We start from the raw sequence: 19,626 nt of genomic DNA on the forward strand, positions 1-19,626 counted from the left end.
TTGCCAAGCCCCAGCTCGGGGTTGCCGGGCAAGTGGCCTGTCCCTCTGCGCTTTACCTTCCTCATCTGAAAAGCTCCAGGGCCTCCCTCCTAGGGTCGTTTTAAAGATTCAGTGGGGGAAAAGTAGGCTCTGCGTACAGCACAATGCTCAGCAAACAGCAGGCGCTCAGCACTCTGCTTCCAGCTGGGCAGCGGTGCCACCTCACCACCAGAGGGCAGTGCTCCCCCCTGCCTGCTCCGAGCTCTGCTTTCTAGGGAGGCCTGGGGTCCCCGAGCCCCCCAGGTCCCTCCCTGAGCCCCCGGGGCCCCCGCACGCAGGTCCCGTCAGTCAGGGGGCACCCGGCCTCAGGTTGCTGGGAGGGGAGCATTTGGGGACAGTGAGGCAGCACGGCACAGTCACAGTGGTTCAGAACAGGGGTCTCTGGGCGCCTGGCCGTCCGGGGCTGGGGAGCCGGCCCTGCCCTGCGAGGTGCGCCTCCTGGCCTCGGTGTCCTCATCTGCAGGCCCGAGCTGGCACCCATGACTGGGGGTGGGGTGGGGACCTGGCCGGGGCAGCACTCGGGTGTTCCTGGTCCCCTAGCCAAATACCATCCGCTGCCCCGGCTGTGTGACGTCACACCCACTCGGGTGCGTCCGTGTGTTTGCCAGAGACCGCGTCCTGCCAGCGTGGCCCCAGACGCACACCAGCAACAACGCCGGCACGCCAAGCGCAGGCCAGCCTGGCAGCCGCGACACCAGGAACGAGCAACCCGAGAGGCCGCATGGGCCGACTGACCAGGCACTTCCATTTAATGACTAAAAATCACATGTGAGTCCAGGAGAGGCCACACACACGCGCGCACACGCGCACGCACACGGATTCCCCATAGGGGCGGACATTTGCAGCTTTCAAACCCCAGAGCTACTGAAGGAGCCAGAAAGTTCCTTTTAGTGATTGGTCATTCAAAGCCACTGTCCTCGACTGACAGCCCTTTGCAGTGCTGCAGCCCTGGAGGAGAAGGCCGGCCCTACTGTGGACCCCTCCCATCTGCCCCTGAGCCAGAGAGAAGGCTCTGGAAAAGGAATCCAGAGCAAAGGGCAGGGGAGGCGTCAAGAGGGAACACGGGGGCACAATCCCGCGCCCAGTTCGCACTCAGTGTCACCGCGGGGAGCCTTTGTCAAATGCAGACGGCTGGGCTGGAACCTCCGGGGTGGGCTGAGTCCACGTTCTTAGCCTGGATTCAGAGAGTCCTTAGGTTTGGGACCCTGAATGGAGACTCCCTCTCTGTCCACTCTTACGGAGGGAAGGGTGATGTTTTCAGTGCTCTGTTATTTGAGTTGAGGGATTGTCGATCTTGACAGCCTGTCTCTGTGTAGGTCCGGTCAACCACTTCATGTAGGAATCCAAAGGGCTAAGAAGGGCGTGTGCACACACACACACACACACACATACACACACACAAGCGTGCACGTGCACACCCATGCACACACACAGGCCCACTGGGCCCAGTGTCCATGTACTCAGAAGGTTGCCGGGAAACCAGGACCCAGGGCCTATCACAATCTGGAAGGGACACCAAGTCCCCAGAAACAGCCACAGTGGCTCTTGGCCCATGGTCTGGTGGCCAAGGCGGCGTGGCTGCTGGTCACAGGTGGCGGGCTGCCTCCCAGAGGATCTGCAAGGCCATGGAGGCGCAGGGGAGCTGGGCCAGGGTGTAGGTCACGGACCGGATGGGCGCCCGCAGCTTCCCCAGGTAGGCCACCGTGTGCACCACACGGCCCAGGAGGACGATCAGGAAGTGCATCCAGGCGACAAAAGGATCAGGACCCAGGAAGGAGTAGACGAAGCCCAGGAAGAGGAAGGGGTAGATGGTCTCCATGTCATTCCGGTGGGCTCTGGGGAGACAAGGGGCTGTGGTCAGCCAGGTGTTAGCTTGGGGCCCTGGACCCTTCCGAGAGTGCCATGGAAGCAGGCACTCTGCCCTGGAAGGGCCCAGGCCCTCTGGGGATCGTTTCAGGGGTGCCAGACACTCCAGTCCCGTCGTGGCCAGGCAGGAAATGCCCCAGAGTGCAGAGGGACAGCAGCTCCGAGCTGCAGGCAGTCCTGGCAGTGGAGAAGCCCGGCCCCCAGTAATGGGCCAGGGGTCCCAGAGGGCTGTGCGTTTACGGTCTTCTCGCCCTGGCTCTAGGGCTTGCTGGGACTGCCCTGCCCCACTCCCCCCATCTTCCCCCTGGCCCTCGGACACCAGGCAGGAAAACCCGGGCTCGGAGGTGTTGAGCGCTTTGCAGAGCCAGTGAGTAGCAGAGCTGGGACCTGAACCTGGGCAGGGCTTCTCTGAGCCAGGCCTGGGGCTGCCTCCCCTGCGTGCAGCTTCCGGGACCCCTCCCGAGTAGAAGGGGCGGAAGCCTGAGAGTACGCACTTGAAACCGACGCCTGGCTCCGTCTCATTCTGCCCTAAACACAAGCACCACCCGGCCTTTCAGGGACAATAATAACAAGATCAGCTTCTACCCGCCGGAGCCGAGCGCCAGCCTCTGGGACGCTCCCATTTCATACGTGCTTTCCGGCCTCTTTTTTTGTTTAAAATAATCAAATGTGTGTGTCTGTGTGGCGGGGGTGGGAGGTGTTGTGTACAAGCCTGCCATAAATAAATGGCCAAGAAAGAAGCTCACCCACTTCTGCTGGGAGTCGGTTCACATTTTCCATGACTCCTACTAATGGTCAGCTTGCTTTACAAAGGGAAGACTTTGCAAATTAGAGACCGAGAGAGCGACTAAAGCCATAGATGGCCACGTTGGAAATTCAAATAAACAGGAATCAGTGCCCAGGCCGTGACCTCCCCCAAGGACAGGCCGCATGTGTGAGGCGTGGGGACCGTGCTGGAATAGAAGTCCCTCTCCAGGCCCTCTGGCTAGAAGGCATTTCCCCAGCAACGGTGCGGCAGCGGCCGGCCCCAGCCCAGCCCCCACGTGGTGACCTGCTGCGGAGGCCTCCTTTTCCCACCCACTGGCAAGGTGAGTCTCAGGTGAGGGCCACGGTGTACCAGCCCGACCCAGAGAGAGTGAGCAGGGCGGGGAGTGGCCTGGTGTGCTCAGGAACCCCACACTATAGGGGTCTCTGCCCTGTGACTGCGGTCAGGGAGTTTGGGGTAGGGGGAGACATTTGTACTGAAGCCTGAATGATGAGAAGCCGGCCGTGCAGAGGGAAATCTTTCTGGGGAGCAGGACTGGCATGTGCAAAGGTCCTGAGGTAGGAATAAGCATAGCATGTTCCAGGTGCAGAAAAGTGACCTCTGTGGCTAGAATGTGGTGCACAAGAGAGAGTGAGGCAGAATAAGAGCAGGAGAGGGGACTTAGGAAGCAGGACTAGAATTCAATCTGAGCATACAAAAACTCCCATAAACCCAGCAGGGCCTGGATCTTTCTCAGGCCAAACTCAGGGCACGGCGCCTGGCATCTGTGTCCCGTACCCTGACACCAGCGCGAGCCTTTCTTCTCCTTTTCCCCCAAATCTTGACGTTGCAAACCAGCCACAGGGAAAGCAAGTCGGCAACGGGCCAGGTCTCACCAGCTGTGGGGAAGACCTCGGCCTGCCCATACCCGAGAGAGGCAGGCCCTGGGGGACCCTAGGGTGCTGAGTGCAGGGAAGAATAAGAAGAGGGGAAAACCAAGGATGGGGGCCACTCCAATGCCTCAGTCAAGTAAGTCCCTCATCTCACTTGGGAGTCACGACAGAAAAGGCAACAAGCGTTCCTCCAAAATCCCTCCGTCCAGTGGAAATGGAGCTATGTGCACCAACATTCCCCATGTGCAGATTAGAGGGACATCTAGGGAACCCCGCTTTTTTAAAACAAGATCGCCCAGGCTGGAGTGCCGTGGCATCATCACAGCTCACAGCAACCTCAAACTCCTGGGCTCAAGTGATCCTCCTGCCTCAGCCTCCCGAGTAGCTGGGACTACAGGCACGTGCCACCATGCCTACCTAAGTTTTTACTTTTTTGTAGAGACTGGGTCTCACAATGTTGCTCAGGCTGGTCTCAAAGCCTTCCTCCCACCTCAGCCTCCCAAAGTGCTGGGATTACAGGCACGGGCCACAGCGCCGGCCGGAAAGCCCATTTCAGATTAAGTGGGTGAGTCTCAAGAGGCGTCTGCCTACACAGGTGACGCACGAGACGGTGCCACCTGGATGAGTATTCTGACAAAACGCATTGGAAGTTCCAGGAGAAGCATAACTAGCATGTGAAAGCCATTCGTCCGGACATTTCCCCTTAAAGTGTGTTTACATTTTAAGAGTGAGTCAACTTTTAGAGAGCTGTTAAGAGAATCACAGAACAGGCAGAACACAAACATGGCCAAAGCCCAGAGAGTGGGTGAAGGGTGGGGAGAGGCAGGCCTTGCACAAAACCGTGCGTCGGGGACTGCGCCCCACCTCCTGCTGCACCAACCGGGCAGCCACACAAGGTCACTGGCGTGGGAGGGGAGGTCGCTGGTGGCTAAAAGAGCCCAAAGCTCTGACCCGCAGCCCCTGGGACTGGTCCAGCCCTCCCTCCCCCATCTGGTCTGTCTCAACCACAGTGGGGCCCCCACGAAGCCACAGTGGAGCCAGGGACAGGGAGCAATGGGGAAATCAAGGAATGATGCAAGAAAGCTCGCCTCTCTCCTTCCCACCTCCGGGATCCGAATTGGGAGATGTGGAGGGAGTCACGTACCAGGGAGATGCTTGGGCAAAACGTGTCATTCCAGTGATAACCACTTTTTTAAGGTAAAACTCACCCAAAGCAAATTCCTGCTGGCCCGGACTTGCACGGCCTCCTGCAGCATCAGGCCTGCCCGTCACCCTCAACAGACATTACGACACCTTCTGCATTTCACTGCAGCAGGTGACAGGTGGCAAAAGGTGCCCCCCAGCATCCGGGCAGGGCCAGCCGCTGGCCACTCCTCTTCCAGCCCCGCTGACGGGTTCCTTAAATTCGGGATCGATACCAGAAGCAGCGGCTGCTTACTGGTAAAGGAGAGTACACAGCGGAGTAAACCTGCAAAGTCGCCTGGCGCAGAGCAGACCCCTCAGGGACCCCGGATGCCTCCGAGTGCTGAGCGAGTCGGCAGCTGGACGGTGCTTAGGACGCTCCCAACACTGAGCAGGTGCATCTTAAGTTAGCTGTCATCTTCCTCATCTTCGTCACCACCATCATGACCACCACTGTCACCAGCCCTGGCCTGGGCACGCTGTTAAAGCTAATTTCACCTGCGGCTTTACCAGATGCCCGGCCACCCTCAGATGCCCGGGCAGATTAATAAACAGCACTTCACGGTGCAGGGGGAGGGTTTGCTTCCGTTCGGCTGTGGTGCCGATTAGTGCCACAGACTCGGGCCAGTCTCTGCCTGGGCCTCTGTTCACTGTCTGCAAAACGAACATGTTGGGTGATGTCTAAGGGACTTCTGGGGCTGACATTTTGGGACCCAATTTCCTGACAAACCAGTTGGCTCAGCGTAAGTCCACACACTCCAAATAGTCGGAAATGCAAACGCTCAGGCAGTGTCTGCCTTCCTTCTTCGGGACACCCGGGGAACCCCTCCCTGCAGGTGCAGGCGCACAGCCTCAGGTTTGGGTCAAAACCCACGTCCTGGGTCCATCCTTCGGACCTGGGCCCCGCTTCCCCCGGGCTGGGCTTAGGTTGTGTGCCTGCACTAACCTGCTAGCCCTCAAGGCAGGTTATACTCCAAGAACCAAGTGCTTTTCCACTTGACAGAGGGCAACTCCTCTGATCGCGCCATAAACCCTGGTCTAATGTTTAACCGGCTTTCGCTGCCAGGGTTTCCCCACTCAGGTTCCAGCCAGTTCTCCGGTAGCGGGCGGCAGGATGTATAATCCCTTCCCTCTGCACCCTCTAGTTTCCATGGTGTCCTGTGAAATCAGGTGGTGCAGGAGGGGCCGCAGGGAGCCAGCCTCCCCTCAGGGCCGGCATGGGCCCGGTATACAATAGGTTCCCCATAAATCCGCCTCGGTGGATGGAAAACATAGTAGGTAAGAGCAGCTCAGCCAGGCCGGGTTGAATTTCAGCCCCTTAAGCACCCGTACTGTGGAGGACGGGTCATCTGCTGAGAAGAAACAACTTGGGCGGGTGGGCGGCAAGGTCTCTCCCTGGCCTGGTCACAGCGAGTAAAGGTAAACCCAGAGTTCGAGAGCCGCGTGGCCACCCTGTGCCTCCGGAAAGCCGCTACATCAAACCCGGCAGCCTGGGAGGAGCCGAAACACGTTCTCCCGCCGGCTGCCGAGAGCTGGCGGTCCCGCGGCCCGGGCAGCTCATCGCGCCCTTCTCTGCTGTCCAGAGGAGCCGAGACCACCAGGGACACGGGGCACGGACGCGGGGCACGAACACGGGGCACGAGTGGGGAAGGCCTTTGTTCAGGAAAGCACAGCCGGTGCTCAGCACAGGGTCCTGCACAGAATAGACGCTCATCAAAGGACACGCGGACGGATGGAGGACTCCATAGGAAGGGCGCGAAAGGGCAGGATGGCAGGAAATGTCATTACACACAATTACATTACACATCTCTGTAACTGTTCACAACCACAAGTGTGTATATTATTGTCAATGGCCAAGAAAAACATAAGAAAAAAACCCCACAGGCTTTCTTTCAATAAAAGGATTTCTATTATTTAAATGACAGCGCCCCACCCATTACCGGCTGTGACGCATGGGAGTGTGCTGACGGTTTGTCTCCCGTCTCACCCTGTCTGGCTCCCCTGTCCCCACTTCCCCATCACTGTCCTGGGACGACCCCCACCCCCTGGGTGTCACCTCCTCGCCCTCCAGCCTGCCGGTGAAAAACGGCAGAGCATAAACCGCCGAAATTCCAACATCGGCACCCGTGATGGGAAATTAACATCTAGTCTCTGATGGAATTTTATGCAGCCGTTTTCAAAGAAGTATTTACCGACATGAAAAGCACTCATGAAATAATGTTGACAAAAAAAAAAAAAAATCGGAACTCCGAGTTGGGTATACCTAATGCATGCCTTAATTTCATGAAAAAATATTTAGGCATAGAAGAAAAAGGAGAGAGGTGAAAATGGGGAGAGTGATGAGAATGCTGAGTGCCTTTCCTTTTCGTCTGTGTGTTTTCAGTATCATCCAAATGGTCTGCAATGAGTAGTTCTGATTCTTATAGTAAGAAAAATTGACTTTAATTGCCCGGGGGATGCTAAGCCTATGAAAAGATGTTTAACTTCACTCGGAAGGAAAGAAGTGCAAAGTAAAACCCAAACGTGGTGTGAATGTTCACGTATCCTGCTGGCAGGGACCCACCCAGAAGGATGACAGTGGACTGAGCTGTCCGGGGCGGGGAGGAGCAGCCCGCGGGCCAGCTGGGGGCGAGACGTGCACATGTGGCCGGACGTCTTTCCACATGGCTGCGTCCCGCTCACGCACGCGCACGCGCAAAGGCAAAAACGAGATGTGCCGATGCGCGCTGTTCGTAACAGAGAAAGACCCAGAACAGTCCCCGTGCCCATGGGCGGGGAACCGGTTGCACAAGGTGCGGGCCGTCCACCCAGCGAGGTCGTGGCGTGATGGCATGAGCGCTGCGCACAGACCCGCGAGCAGGGCTCCTCCGTGCTGAGACGACCTCTGCCGCCACGTGGAAACGGCACAGCGCAGGCCAGCACAGGGTAAAGGGTGACTCCTAAGGGGCCAAAAACGAAAGCATGGCCTGCGCGTTTGCAAGTGCAGAAGATCTCTCTGGAGAGATGCACAGGGCACTGCGCACAGCATCTGCCCCTGGAGAGTGGCCCCAGGTAACACCCGGAGGTCAGAGGTAGGAGGGAGATTGAATTTTTACAGAATGTCCTTTTCTAACTTTGTCATTCTGAGTCGTGGCCTTGTATTAATTTTCCAACGTCAATTAGAGATTAAATCAATGAATAAAACAGTCTAAGGGGATGAGGAACGCAGGAAACCTCGGCTCCTGGGAATCCTCCACGCGCTCAGCCAGCAGAAGGTCGGACAGAACGGGCCGCGGCCAGGTGTGTGGCCAGGTGTGTGGCCAGGTGTGCGGCCAGGTGTGCGGCCAGGTGTGCGGCCCGGTGGCACCCACCTGAGGCAGCGCTCCACGTCCGGGTCGGTGCGGCAGTACTGCGGGCCCCCGTGTCTCACGGCGTCCTCTGGGTTGGCAAAAGCCTGCAATACATCGGCTGAGAATTACTGCTCAGGAGACGGGTGGCCAGCTGCCTGGGTCTGTGTTTCGCCCACGGACAGAGTTCACAGGGCAGTGGTGCTATCACGGCGGTGGCCATTCCCCTAGCAGCCACCAGCTCCTCCTCTGTGCCATGGGGCCTCACTGCAAGAAAAGCTCCTTGTCCCTGCCCTTGTGAAGCTCACAGTCTGATGAGGGAATCACCTGTGGACCAGGGAAAACCAGGTGGTCTCACCTGGTAAGAAAGAAGACAGGGTTGGCCTTGAGAATGTTCATGGAGACCTGACTGAGTCTGGGGTCACAGGAGGCTTCTCTGAGGCAGTGACATTAAAACTGAGGTTTGAAGGATGCGTCGACCCTAACCAGAGGAAGGGAGGGCTGGGACATCAACATTCCAGGCAGAGGGAGCACGTGCAAAGGCCCTGGGGCCTGAAGCTGGATATGTTTGAAGAACAGAAAACCAGCATGACTGGAGCATGGAGAGCAAGGGAGGGAGCCCAAGATGAAGTTATGGGGGTCACGGAGGTCCTGGAGGTGCCTTAAGAATTTGAACTGGGCATGGTGGCACACGCCTATAGTCCTAGCTACTTAGGAGGGTGAGAGAGGGGGATCACTTGAGCCCAGGAGTTTGAGACCAGTTTGGGCAACACAGTGAGACCCCATTTCTAAAAAGTATTTTAAACTAAAAATGAACAAAATTTTTAAGTAAAAAAAGAACAAAACATATTATCCAGGAGTGGTGGGGTGCACCTGTGATCCCAGCTACTTGGGGAGGCTGAGGTGGGAGGATCGCTTGAGCCCAGGAGTTTGAGGCTGCAGTGAGCTATGACAGCACCACTGCATGCCAGCCTGGACAACAGAGAGATGCCCTGTCTTTTAAAAAAATTTTTGTGTTAGAAGCAAAGAAAGGCTCTTGAGAGCCCCAGGCTGGAAACCCAGCTCTGCTCTGACTGCAAGTTCCTGGACTTCCTGTGCCTCAACTTCCTCATCTGTAAACTTGGGATAAAACGCAGCTCACGGACCACACAAAGAGCGAGGGAGAGCCCTGGAGGAGCCTCTGACACAACACCCGTGAGGACGGCACTCGGTGAATTGTCACTTTCTCTCGTTGGAAAGCGGAGACGTAAGGTCGCACACCAGTCGCCGAAGGCCCACACCCTCGGCTCCTGCCCCTCCGTCTCCCGCGGGGATCCAGGCAAAGGCAACCAGCCCACGGCGGAATCCGAGGGTCAGCAGCAGGTTTCCAAACGGCCTGTCCAGTGCAAGCCCTGTGCGTCTGACTCACGACTGTCCCCCACGCTGGTTTGTCCTGCCTGGTGGGCCTGCCCTGCCCTGCCCGGCCCTGCCCAGAGGTGAAGGCAGCCTGTGCCTGGCGCCAGTCACCGGTGGGATTGGAATCAGGATTCCTCTCGACTGGCCCTTAAGTCAGCAAATCTCCGACTCTGATGGCCCTGCACCCTGTCCCCGGATCCCTGACACCTTTCAGAGCACCTCAGCATCCAGCCGGCGCCCGCTTTGAGGTCCACGGTCCACGCATCGCTCACGCCTGCAGACAGAACTCGGAGGCACATGTCAGCTGCAGGAGCCCGCTGCAGCCAAGCCCAGAAGAGCCCCTGGTGGCAGAGGCTGAGGGGCCACCCCCAGCTGGGGTGCGGGGCCAGGCCTAACGCCCTCCCGGGAAGCGAGCTATGGCTGCTGCTGTTCGTGTTCGTTTCAGCTACTGTAAGTCAAGGATCGATGTTGGCAGAGCGTTTGCTGTGTGCCGGGTGTTGGATTCTCCTGGCCCTGCTCTCACCATCCCCCGTGCAGAGAGGACACTGAGCGCCCAGGCCTGCCAGGTCCCAAGGCTGGCGGGTGGAGGAGCCATGGCCTATGCCTGTCACCTCCACGCTGCGTGCTCCCCTAGGTCCTTCCTGGGTGGCACCATGTGCCCAGAACAGAGACGAAAGGGAGCCAGGTGGTCGCAAGGAGCACCTCGGAGCAGCCCGGCCACAGAAGGTCTCCTGCCAATTCCAGGCTGATGGGGCAGATGGCCACTCAGGGAGCCTGCTCCCTTCCCTGGACTCATGTTAAAAGGGAGTCACATTCCCTGCTAAGCACCCCAGGCCCCTAGGCAGCACGTGGGCTCTGGAGCCGGACACCTGAGCTCAAACCGGGCTGGCAACCTGCACAGGTGATGCCGCCTCTCTGATCCCAGGCTGCAAACCTAGAAAACCAGGTGCATGTGGCTCCCCCTCCCGCTCCCCCCGGGGGCTGCGGTGGGGACTGAGTGCTCAGCTCTGGGCCACACAGGGGAAGGAGTCAAGAGTGGATGCAGCTGCCTGGTTAGCCTCGGTTCCCACATCCCAGGGCCGGCTAGGTGGGGAGAAGTCAGAAGCAATCAGTATGCTGTAGCCTCTGGGCACAGTCCTGTCACCTGAGCAGTTGCCCTGCCTTTAATCCTGCCTGTACCTGCACCAGGGCCTGGGCCTCACTCCTGGGCAAGGTCCTCGCTGCCCGGGATCCACCCGCACGCAATGCCAGAGCCAGCCTTGCCGGGCCTTCCAACTGTTCAGATACCTGGGAAGATGATCAGCAGGTGACCCTGGCCCTTTCTGCGCTCTGGCAGGGCGGCTGTGAGCTTGGCCCGCAAGCTTGCGGACTCACAGGGCCGACCGTGCAGCCGAGCCCCCTGGAACGGGTCATCCCGCCCGCTGGCTCGCCCTGGCCCAGATCTCCGTCTCTTTATTGTTGTTTGGTTCAGGGACTTGCGGTGGGGGACATTCCTCCCTGAACTGCCCGCTGGGGCCTGGCTGAGTCCTGGCCTCTGGGGGCTGCAGTGGCTTTGTAGGTGACACTGGCCGGGGAATGGGAATTTCCACTCAAACGTTTCTCGAGCTCCTATTTCACTGGTTCCCACTCCACCCAAGCCTCGGCTCTCCCGTGCCAGGAAGCCACCAGGTCAGACAGTGGCGTTGTGCTGTCACACTCCCATGCTCCACCCTCCAGGACCTGCTTCCCCGGGACACCTGGCGCCAAGAGCCCAGCCTGGTGGCCCAGCGCACGAGTAAATGCTCTTAAACCAGAAGACAAGAAAGTGCGGCCCGAGCCCCGGGCCCAGCGGGGAGCCCCTCGGAAGGGCTGGGGGGGACGCCCGGCTCGGAGCCCTGCACACACCTTGGCCACGCTTTCCGGACTTTCCGGGCAGGGCAGTGAGAAAAGCGAGCACGCCTGGGCTGGGGGACGGGAGGGTGGAGCACGTACCTTCTTCCGCAGCCTCACTTGGCCCGTGATCACGGCCAGCACGTACATCTTGATGACCAGCAGCGTGCTGCAGAGCAGGAAGGCCGGGAGCACCTGGCTGTCCATGGCCAGGCGGTGCGGAGGCATCTCTGGCTCAGCCGGCCGACTGCGACTGCGGGTGTGATCAGCGGAGCGGGAGGAGGCGGGAGAGCCCGCAGTCAGCGCCCGCCCACTCCCCGCCCCTTCGCCAGGCCGGCCCCTTCTCCTAGGAAGAGGAAGAGGAGCAACTGCTGCCCCGATGCTGTGAGAAACAGACAGCTGGGAGCTGTCCCTGCCCTGGCCCTGGCCCTGGACCAGCCCTCCCTGGCAAATCCTCAGTACTCTCAAATCTGTTTCAGATTTGTTTCCTCCGCTGTGGTATGAACTGTGCTGTGGGACCCGCCTTCTGGGGGTGTGGCAAGGCTGGGCACCTCTACACGCAATGGATGTCACTGATTTCGTGTCCCTTCCGGGGGGGCTGAGCACAGGAGGGGCTGAGAACCAGGCCATCTGCCCCCCACTCAGCCCGGGCGCCGGAGCCACACCACGCCTGCACCAGCGTGGCTTTGCTGTCCGCGTGGGCTGGACGACGCCCCACCCGCAAGGGCGTCCACGCTCCAATCCCTAGAACCTGCACATATGTGACTTAGAGTGGCAAAAGGGACGTTGCAGAAGGGACCTAGGATGGACCTCAAGATGGGAGAGATTGTCCTGGGTCAGCTGGCCGAGCCCAGGCAGGAGACTGGGGGAAACACATGAAAACAGAGACAGCATAGGGGCGATGCCAGGACTGGGCAGAGGGCAGAGAGGAGAGACATGCGTGGCTGACTTTGAAGATGAGGGAGGTTCACGGGCGAAGGAACGCGGCGAAGGTTCTAGAAGGGGGAGAAAGTGAGGAAACAAGTCTCCCCGAGAGCCCCAGGAGGGCCGCAGCCCTGCCGGCACTCTGACGTTAGCCGGGGAGACCCGCCTCGCCTCCCAGCCTCCAGAACTGCAAGATAATAAATTGTGTCACTGTAAGCCACTACTTTGCGGTAAATTGCCACCTCAGTGATAGGAAACCAACACGCCGTCTTCCTTAGCACCACTCTGCTTTTCTCAGAGACCTGCCGGGCCGGTGGTTGGATGGCCCCCCGCAAGACCTCCCCGCAAGACCCTTCAACTCTTCGACAGAGAGCGCCTTTGAATCCCGCACCTGAAAGTCCTCCCCTGCCTCGTCCTGCCCCTTCCCGGGATTCCGGGCAGGACTTGGCCAAGGCAGGTTCTGGCTTGTTTCATTTTGCCGGCACTTTGGCTTTTCGGGAGGGGCTCCAGGGCGGTGGGGAAGAGGGAAAACTCAGCCTCCCGTGCCTGCCTGCTCCGCGCTCTCGCTCTGGGCCTGACCCGGTCCTTAGGGACAGCACCTGGCCGGGGGCAGCAGTGTCAGAGATCAAAGGGAGGGCTGGCCCGGGATCCCAAAGCCGGACCTCGGCAGCAGCCGTGTGGCCTTGGGCAAGCAGCTGTCCTCTCTGAACCGCCTCAGCCGCAAAACGCAGCTGTGGGTCACTCCCCGAGGCAGTCGTGGTGACCAAAAGGAGTCTTGGCTACCGGTCGCAATGACCAAGCACCTGGCCTGCAGCAGGTCCCCTGAGCCTCAGCTTCCTCCTCCTCCAAATGGGCGTAATGACCTTGCCTTGTCGGGAGGGACACGCTCAGAAAACCCTGCCCTGCTGCTAGGGGCAGCGGGCGGGTGGCTTCTGGCCCATCTGCCACGTGCCGAGCATTCCTTCGTCCGGACAAAACACTGATAAACTGCCTCCATGTTTCTAGGGCATGGGGCACCGGCAGGCCGAGCCGTCCCAGCCCCACAAGGTGAGTGGCAGGTCACCATACACACCGCCAGGGACGGCACGCGGCAAGTATGAGACGTCGCGAAACATGTTTACCTCTGGCCGTGTGTTGGGGGGCTGTGAGAGCCTGCCCCGGGCAGGGCTTTCTGTCCGAGAACAGGACGCCCCAGCTCAGGGGAACCCCAGGAGGCAGCCCCTTTCCGCCTTCCACGTCGGAAAGCTCGGTTGTGAGGACGGGGTCTGGTGGCCGTACCACGCCCAGAACCGGGGACCACGCACGGCCCGGGAGGGCCCGCTCGTCCTTCTGGGCGAGGGGCGTGCTCTGCCCTGCTTGGTCCCCTGCAGCCGCAGGAGGGAAGCCTGCCCGCGGTGGGGCTGGGCGAGGCGCGTGCTATCGCCTGCTGTTACCCTGAGCTGAAAATGAAAGAGACTTTGTAGGGAAACTCTGATGACTGATGTACGTGACTTCGAGGTAGGAATCTTTTCCTCATCGTCTACAGAAATGAACCAGTTAAGCCAGAGCCTGACAAGCAGGACAAAACCTTCTCTGATCTTCGGCCAGGAATTTCCCCAAAGCTGCCCTCGGTCCACGGGAGCCGCTGCTGCTGCTGCTGCTGCGGTTTGGGGGGTGGTGTTACTTCTCTCTGGGCTTCGGTTTCATTTTTTTATTTTGTTTCATTCATTTTGGTTTTTCCTATGTTTGTCTTTTTTGGTTGTTGAGACACCCTCTGTCACCCAGGCTGGAGTGAAGTGGCCCGATCACAGCTCACTGCAGCCTTGACCTCCCGGGCTGAAGCGATCCTCCCACCTCAGCCTTCCGAGTAGCTGGGACTACAGGAGTTCACTACCATGCCTGGCTAATTTTTGTGGGGTTTTTTTTGTAGAGATGGGGGTCTTGCTATGTTGCCCAGGCTGGTGTCAGACTCCTGGGCTCAAGCAGTCCTCCTGCCTTAGCCTTCCAAAGTGCTGGGACTATAGACAGGAGCCACCTTGCCCAGCCTAGTTCAATTTCTTTGCCTGTGAGATGGGACTGGTGCTCCCTGCTTTTTTTTGGGGGGGGGGACCCTGGGGATGTTGTGTGCACAGCGCTGGGGAGTGGCAGCCCCTGGGGACGACAGCAGTGTGTGCACAAAAATGAGGGCGAGAGAAGCCCCTAGAAATATTTTCTATCTTGACCTGGGGGGTGGGTACATATGTGAAAGGTCACTGAGATGGCTCTTCAAACCTTGTTACTTTTCCATATTTTTTTTAAACCCACGAAAGTCCTCCCCGTCGCAATCCTACAGCCCTGAGCAGAGGCGCTGCCGTGTCCAAAGCTGCCATGGGCTTATTCCAGCCCCTCCGTGGCATTTCCTGACGGCGGGAACCCAGGTCCTCACGCGGCCGATCGTCTGTAACATCAGAGGAGGCTTGGAGAGGAGGAAGCGGCCCCACCTCGGCGGCTGGTTCCTGACCTCTGGGAATGTGCTTTCTGTAGCCAGCGATGGGGAAATCACGTGAAGGGATTTACAAAAATAAAGAAGGACTAGCAAAAGGGACTTTGAAGCCAGACTTGCCCAGTAGTCACCACTGCGGCATCAGCCTCGTTAGGAAGCAACGTTTGCAAAACGTGCTCTGGGGCCGACAAACACGGTGCCGTGCACACAGCTCAGTGGCGCTTTCTGCGGCTCTGCAGCCCCCGGGGACACAGGTGCACCAGGTGGGAGCAGTCCTTTCTGTCTGCCAGCTCACCTCTCCCTCCCAACTTCTGGGAAGCCAGAGCCTTTTCCCAGGACCTTACTCCTAGTGACTGTAATCCCAGTGGGATTGCCCCTAGGAGCACCCCATCCTGTTGGTGGCGGCAGCCATGTGACCCAGGCCAGCCAATCGGCGTCCCTGGCACCTTCCCTGGGAGGGCAGGACACTAACAGAGAGACCCTCTTGGCTCTGGGCTCCAGCCAGAGGACGGTGCTGGCCTGAGGCCGTGTGCAGCCGGCCCTCCCCACGTGAAGGGAGCCTGCAGCCAGGGGCAGAGGAGGAGGCCCCGCCTCTGACTCACCAGGGCCTAGAAATCTAGGAGTTTTCTTTTTTGCTTAAAAAAAAAATCAGTCAAATCACATCCTTCCGGTGGCTCACGCCTGTAATCCTAGCACTCTGGGAGGCCAAGGAGGGAGGATCGATTGAGGTCAGGAACTTGAAACCATCCTGAGCAAGAGTGAGACCCCGTCTCTACTAAAAATAGAAAGAAATTAATTGGCCAACTAAAAATATATAGAAAAAATGAGCCGGGCATGGTGGCGCATGCCTGTAGTCCCAGCTACTCGGGAGGCTGAGGCAGGAGGATCACTTGAGCCCAGGAGTTTGAGGTTGCTGTGAGCTAGGCTGACGCCACGACACTGTAGCCCAGGCAACAGAGAGAGACTCTGTCTCAAAAATAAATAAATAAATAAAAATCACATCCTTCCTTTTCTCCAAACGCTGCAGTGGCTCCCATCTCACTCACAGTAAAAGCCAAGGACGATGGCCCATGCCCCATTCCCCAGGTTTCCCCCGGGCTGATGTCTCAGCTCCTTCAAACCTTTGCTCTAATCTCACCTTCTCCGGAGGCTCATGCTCGCCACCTTGTCAGTCCCACCGTCTGCCCCACCTCCGGCACCCGAGGCCACCCCCTGCCTCTGCTTCTCTCCCCTCTCCATGGCACCCGGCACCCAACGCCACGCCAAGTGGCGTCTTACTCTCGCCGCCCCGCACCCAGCCTCCCAGGGCAGGGTCTTCGTTCACGGATGAACCGTGGGCACCAGCACCGTGCCTGACATACAGCGGCAACCACCACCTGTTGAACGGAACCAAGCTCATTTGATCTGGATCTCTGTCCCTTATCATTAAGCGGCTAGACCGAGACAAGTGAAAAACTCCACTTCTGTTCCAGGAGTTTGTTCCGGGTCCTGGCGCCGCCTGCCCACTGCCTGCAGTGCCGCGGAGCCCGGCTGCCGGTCCTCTGATGCAGAGAGACCCAGAAAAGAGGCCTGTGTGTCTGGAGAGGGACCGGCCGCCGAGCGCAGGCCCACTGAGGCATTGCCCCAGCGCGACTGCCTTGGGCAGCCATTCAGTTAGTTCTGGAAAAGGCCGTGCATTTTACCTTTAGCTGCACGGAGACGCCACAAACACCCATCTGCCATCTATTGACAAGTCTAAATAAATGGAAGGACTGGAAGCTGCCCGTCAGTGAGCCCAGCTGATTGGGGCTGCGTGCCAGGCTGCTTGTGGGGCGCCCCAGCCCAGCCTGGCCCCTCAGGCCCATTCCTGAGACAGCCAAGATGGCCTGTGAGGATGACGCCACCCCACTTAATGACGGCAGCTAGATTGCGTGATGGCCACAAGGTCACCAGGCATTGTCCTTTCATCTAACACTGGGCTAATCATAGACATTATCAGATTCAAGGGAGGTGTGACTAACAGACCCATTTTAGAGATATGGAGCCTGAGGCCCTGGCCGGTGGTTGTACTTGCCCTGATCCCACAGCTGGCCTTGGTAGAGGTGGACGTTCCTGTCCCAGAGGGAGCCGTGTTCTGGCTGTGGGGCTGCGAGCTTATGCCCAGAGCACCTGGTACGTCGTATGCTCTCAAGAGATGAGCGCCTTGGGTGTGCAGTGTCAGATCCCCTCACTAACTTCACGACGTCCTAGGTCAGGAAACGCCAAGGGAGCTCTCTCGTTCTCGTGGGAATGAGGAAAAGCGGAGATGCTCGGCTGGAAAGTCCAGCAGCAAGAAAAGACTAGATGTCCATGCAACGGACTATGCCTTGGCCACCAAAAGCCATGAAGTCCCGGCCGCTGCGCACAACCAGCGGGAGGAACCCGGGACGCATCACACCGGGGGAGAGAAGCCAGACACGAAAGGCACTTGTCATATGATTCCTCTTCTATGAAATGTCCAGAAAGGGCAAATCCACGGGGAGAGAAAGCAGCCTGCCGGGGGGTGGGCAGAGCGGGGAGCGGGAGTGACGGCTCCATGCATGTAACGTTTCCTCTGGGACGATGACAAAGTTCTGGAGATGGATAGTGGTGACGGTTGCCAATACTGTGGCTGCACTAATGACACCAGATTGCATGCTTTAAAATGGTTAGTTTTATGTTAAAAAGAAAAGCCAGGCCCCTGTCTTGTTCACGGCTGGATTTGCAGCGCCTTGCGCGGTCCCAGCTTAGTGAACGTCTGCTGACAGGCAGCCCCCGACCGTGCGTGCGGAATGCGGGGTGGCCCTGGAGCCAACGTGGTGCGTCCTCCTCTCCGTCTCCGGGGGAGACCCACACGCTGGTGGCCGCCCTGGCGGAGCCCAGCAGCTGCTCCTTGCACTCTGCGCCTCCCGCCCGTTGCTGTGCGCGGGGCTTGGTGACACAGGGAGCATTTCCTGCGTGCAGCTCTGGGACAGGACCCAGCTGACAGGAGAGGCGGATGCGGGAGGGAGGAGAAATGTTTGTCTCAGCGCGAACCACCGCCAAGGCATTTCCAAGGAAGCTGCCGTCACCCTGCGTGTGGTGTGGCTCGTGTGGCTCCAGGCAGAGTTTCCAGGGTGGGGGGAGCCGAGACCCTCCCGTGCCCAGGCTGCCCGCGAGTGGACCAGACACACACGGTCTCCCGCTTGCACGCACACCGCTCCCGGCGTGCGGATGCTGCCCACCCCCACCCCCCCGGGCCACGGCGTAGACAGCGACCCTGGTGTGCAGCTCCCAGTCACATCAGGGACACATTTCCTAGGAGGCCCTGCGGGGGAGGTTTGCATTCCTCGGATGAGGTCAGCCAGAGCTGGCTCCGGGGACAGCTGGCTGGGGTTTCCAAATGCAGCAGCAGCAACAATGGGAACCCCTCCCACTTCAGCAGCCTCCAACCCCAAAACAACCTCGGCTCCACAAGAAGCACCACCCCATTCCCGCCGGGCCTTTGTCACGAGGCGGTATTTTAATAAGACTGTTTTTCACTCATCATCCAAATACACCAGATGCTGAGGTTGTCGAGGGGGCAAAATGTGTGCGTCCCCCTTTACTTTGGTGCCAGGGTCGTCTCTCCCCAGTGGTCCATCTCACCTTCGACTCACTCTGCCAGGCACGGGGAGCTCGCTACTTTACGGTAACAGTAATGACAGTAGCAGCAGCAGCTGTCACTTACGAGGCCCTTCCTGTGAGCCGGGCGCCCCTTGCACGCTGTATGATCTGTCAGCCAGCGTCACGGCGCTGTGTTGTAGGACACTAACGGGCACACTTTGCAGACGGAGAGGTGGGCTCAGGGCTGCGAATGACTTTACCCAAGGTCACAGATCTGGACAGACGTGTAGCTGTCTCCAGCTGGAGCCCGTGCTCTGTACCCCCAGGCAGAGCTGAGGTTTGTCCCCAAGCCAGCCATTCCCTTCTTGCACAACTCTCCTGGTTCAAAATTCCTTCCTTATGCTGAGCTGGATCTTTCCCTGAGGGCCAGAGAGCACACACACACCCTTCCCCTCCCCACCGCCCTTCAGAGATTGGAGGACACCATCGGGTCCACCCTGAATCTCGTCCTCCAGCAAAACAACTGCCGCCCCGCCAGCTCGCCCTTGGATCGCGTGTTTTCCAGCCCCTGTGACCCCCAGATTGTCTGTAAAGTTTGTAAAGGTCCCTCTCAGAGGGGCCATACTCCGGGTGCTACGGAGGGACCCCCATCCTTTGCCGGAGGTCCCCACCGCTATAAGCACGAGAAGAACTGTGACTCTGAGCAGGCCTGGCCACGGAATTTTCGGAGCCCAGCACAAAATGAAAATGCAAAGTCTCTTGTCTGAAAATTATTAAGAATTTCAAGATGGGGCAGTAAAACTTTAATCTGAGCTGCACGAAGCTGGCCCTGACTCCAAGCGCAGGGTGACTCAACACGGTGCAAGCGAGATAGGCACGTCCTAATCAAAACCTGCACAAGGGTAACGCCAGAGAGAGCTAAGGACACAATCAGAGCTTGACAGGGCCTTTCGTTATCTCTGTCTTATATAATGAACGCCAAACACCTCATTATGAATAGCAACATGAGCAATAACAGCAACTAGCGCTTTTCAGTACTTCCCCCGAGCCAAGCAACATGCAATATTTTTTTTAAAGCAACACTTATATAATGCGTACCATGTGCCTGGGAAATCTGAACTTATTTAAGTTTCATGTTAACTGGATGAGTTAGGTACAATTACTGCTCCCGTTTTATAGACGAGAAATCTGAGGTACAGGGCAGCTGAGTAACGTGCCCAGTCACATAGCTGATAGGTGGTCTCACAGCCACCACTTGGGGTCAAGGCTCACGCAGTGTCACCGCCAGCTCTGGGAGAGGACTCCCGAGGTCAGGAGGGAACTTGCGGCAGCAGGGCAGTGACC

General features: G+C 58.5%; 1 protein-coding gene across 1 annotated transcript; it reads right to left on the bottom strand.

The window, feature by feature from the left end:
* Positions 1–770: 770 nt before the first annotated feature.
* Positions 771–11,774, bottom strand: PTGES (prostaglandin E synthase). Its single transcript, XM_012772207.3, has 3 exons — positions 11,418–11,774; positions 8,076–8,158; positions 771–1,874 (listed from the first exon to the last, which is right to left on the bottom strand). The coding sequence occupies exons 1-3, from the start codon at positions 11,541–11,543 to the stop codon at positions 1,625–1,627; spliced, it is 459 nt and encodes a 152-aa protein (XP_012627661.3). The 5' UTR covers positions 11,544–11,774; the 3' UTR covers positions 771–1,624.
* Positions 11,775–19,626: the final 7,852 nt, after the last annotated feature.

This window comes from Microcebus murinus, chromosome 12, assembly GCF_040939455.1.
Source record: "Microcebus murinus isolate Inina chromosome 12, M.murinus_Inina_mat1.0, whole genome shotgun sequence".
Lineage (NCBI taxonomy): Eukaryota > Metazoa > Chordata > Mammalia > Primates > Cheirogaleidae > Microcebus > Microcebus murinus.

Coding starts and splice junctions, on each gene's coding strand:
- PTGES (XM_012772207.3), bottom strand. CDS start 11,543: ATGCCTCCGCACCGCCTGGCCATGGACAGCCAGGTGCTCCCGGCCTTC. Junction 8,159..11,417: donor AAGTGAGGCTGCGGAAGAAG/GTACGTGCTCCA, acceptor GATGTATTGCAG/GCTTTTGCCAACCCAGAGGA. Junction 1,875..8,075: donor GACGTGGAGCGCTGCCTCAG/GTGGGTGCCACC, acceptor TTGTCTCCCCAG/AGCCCACCGGAATGACATGG.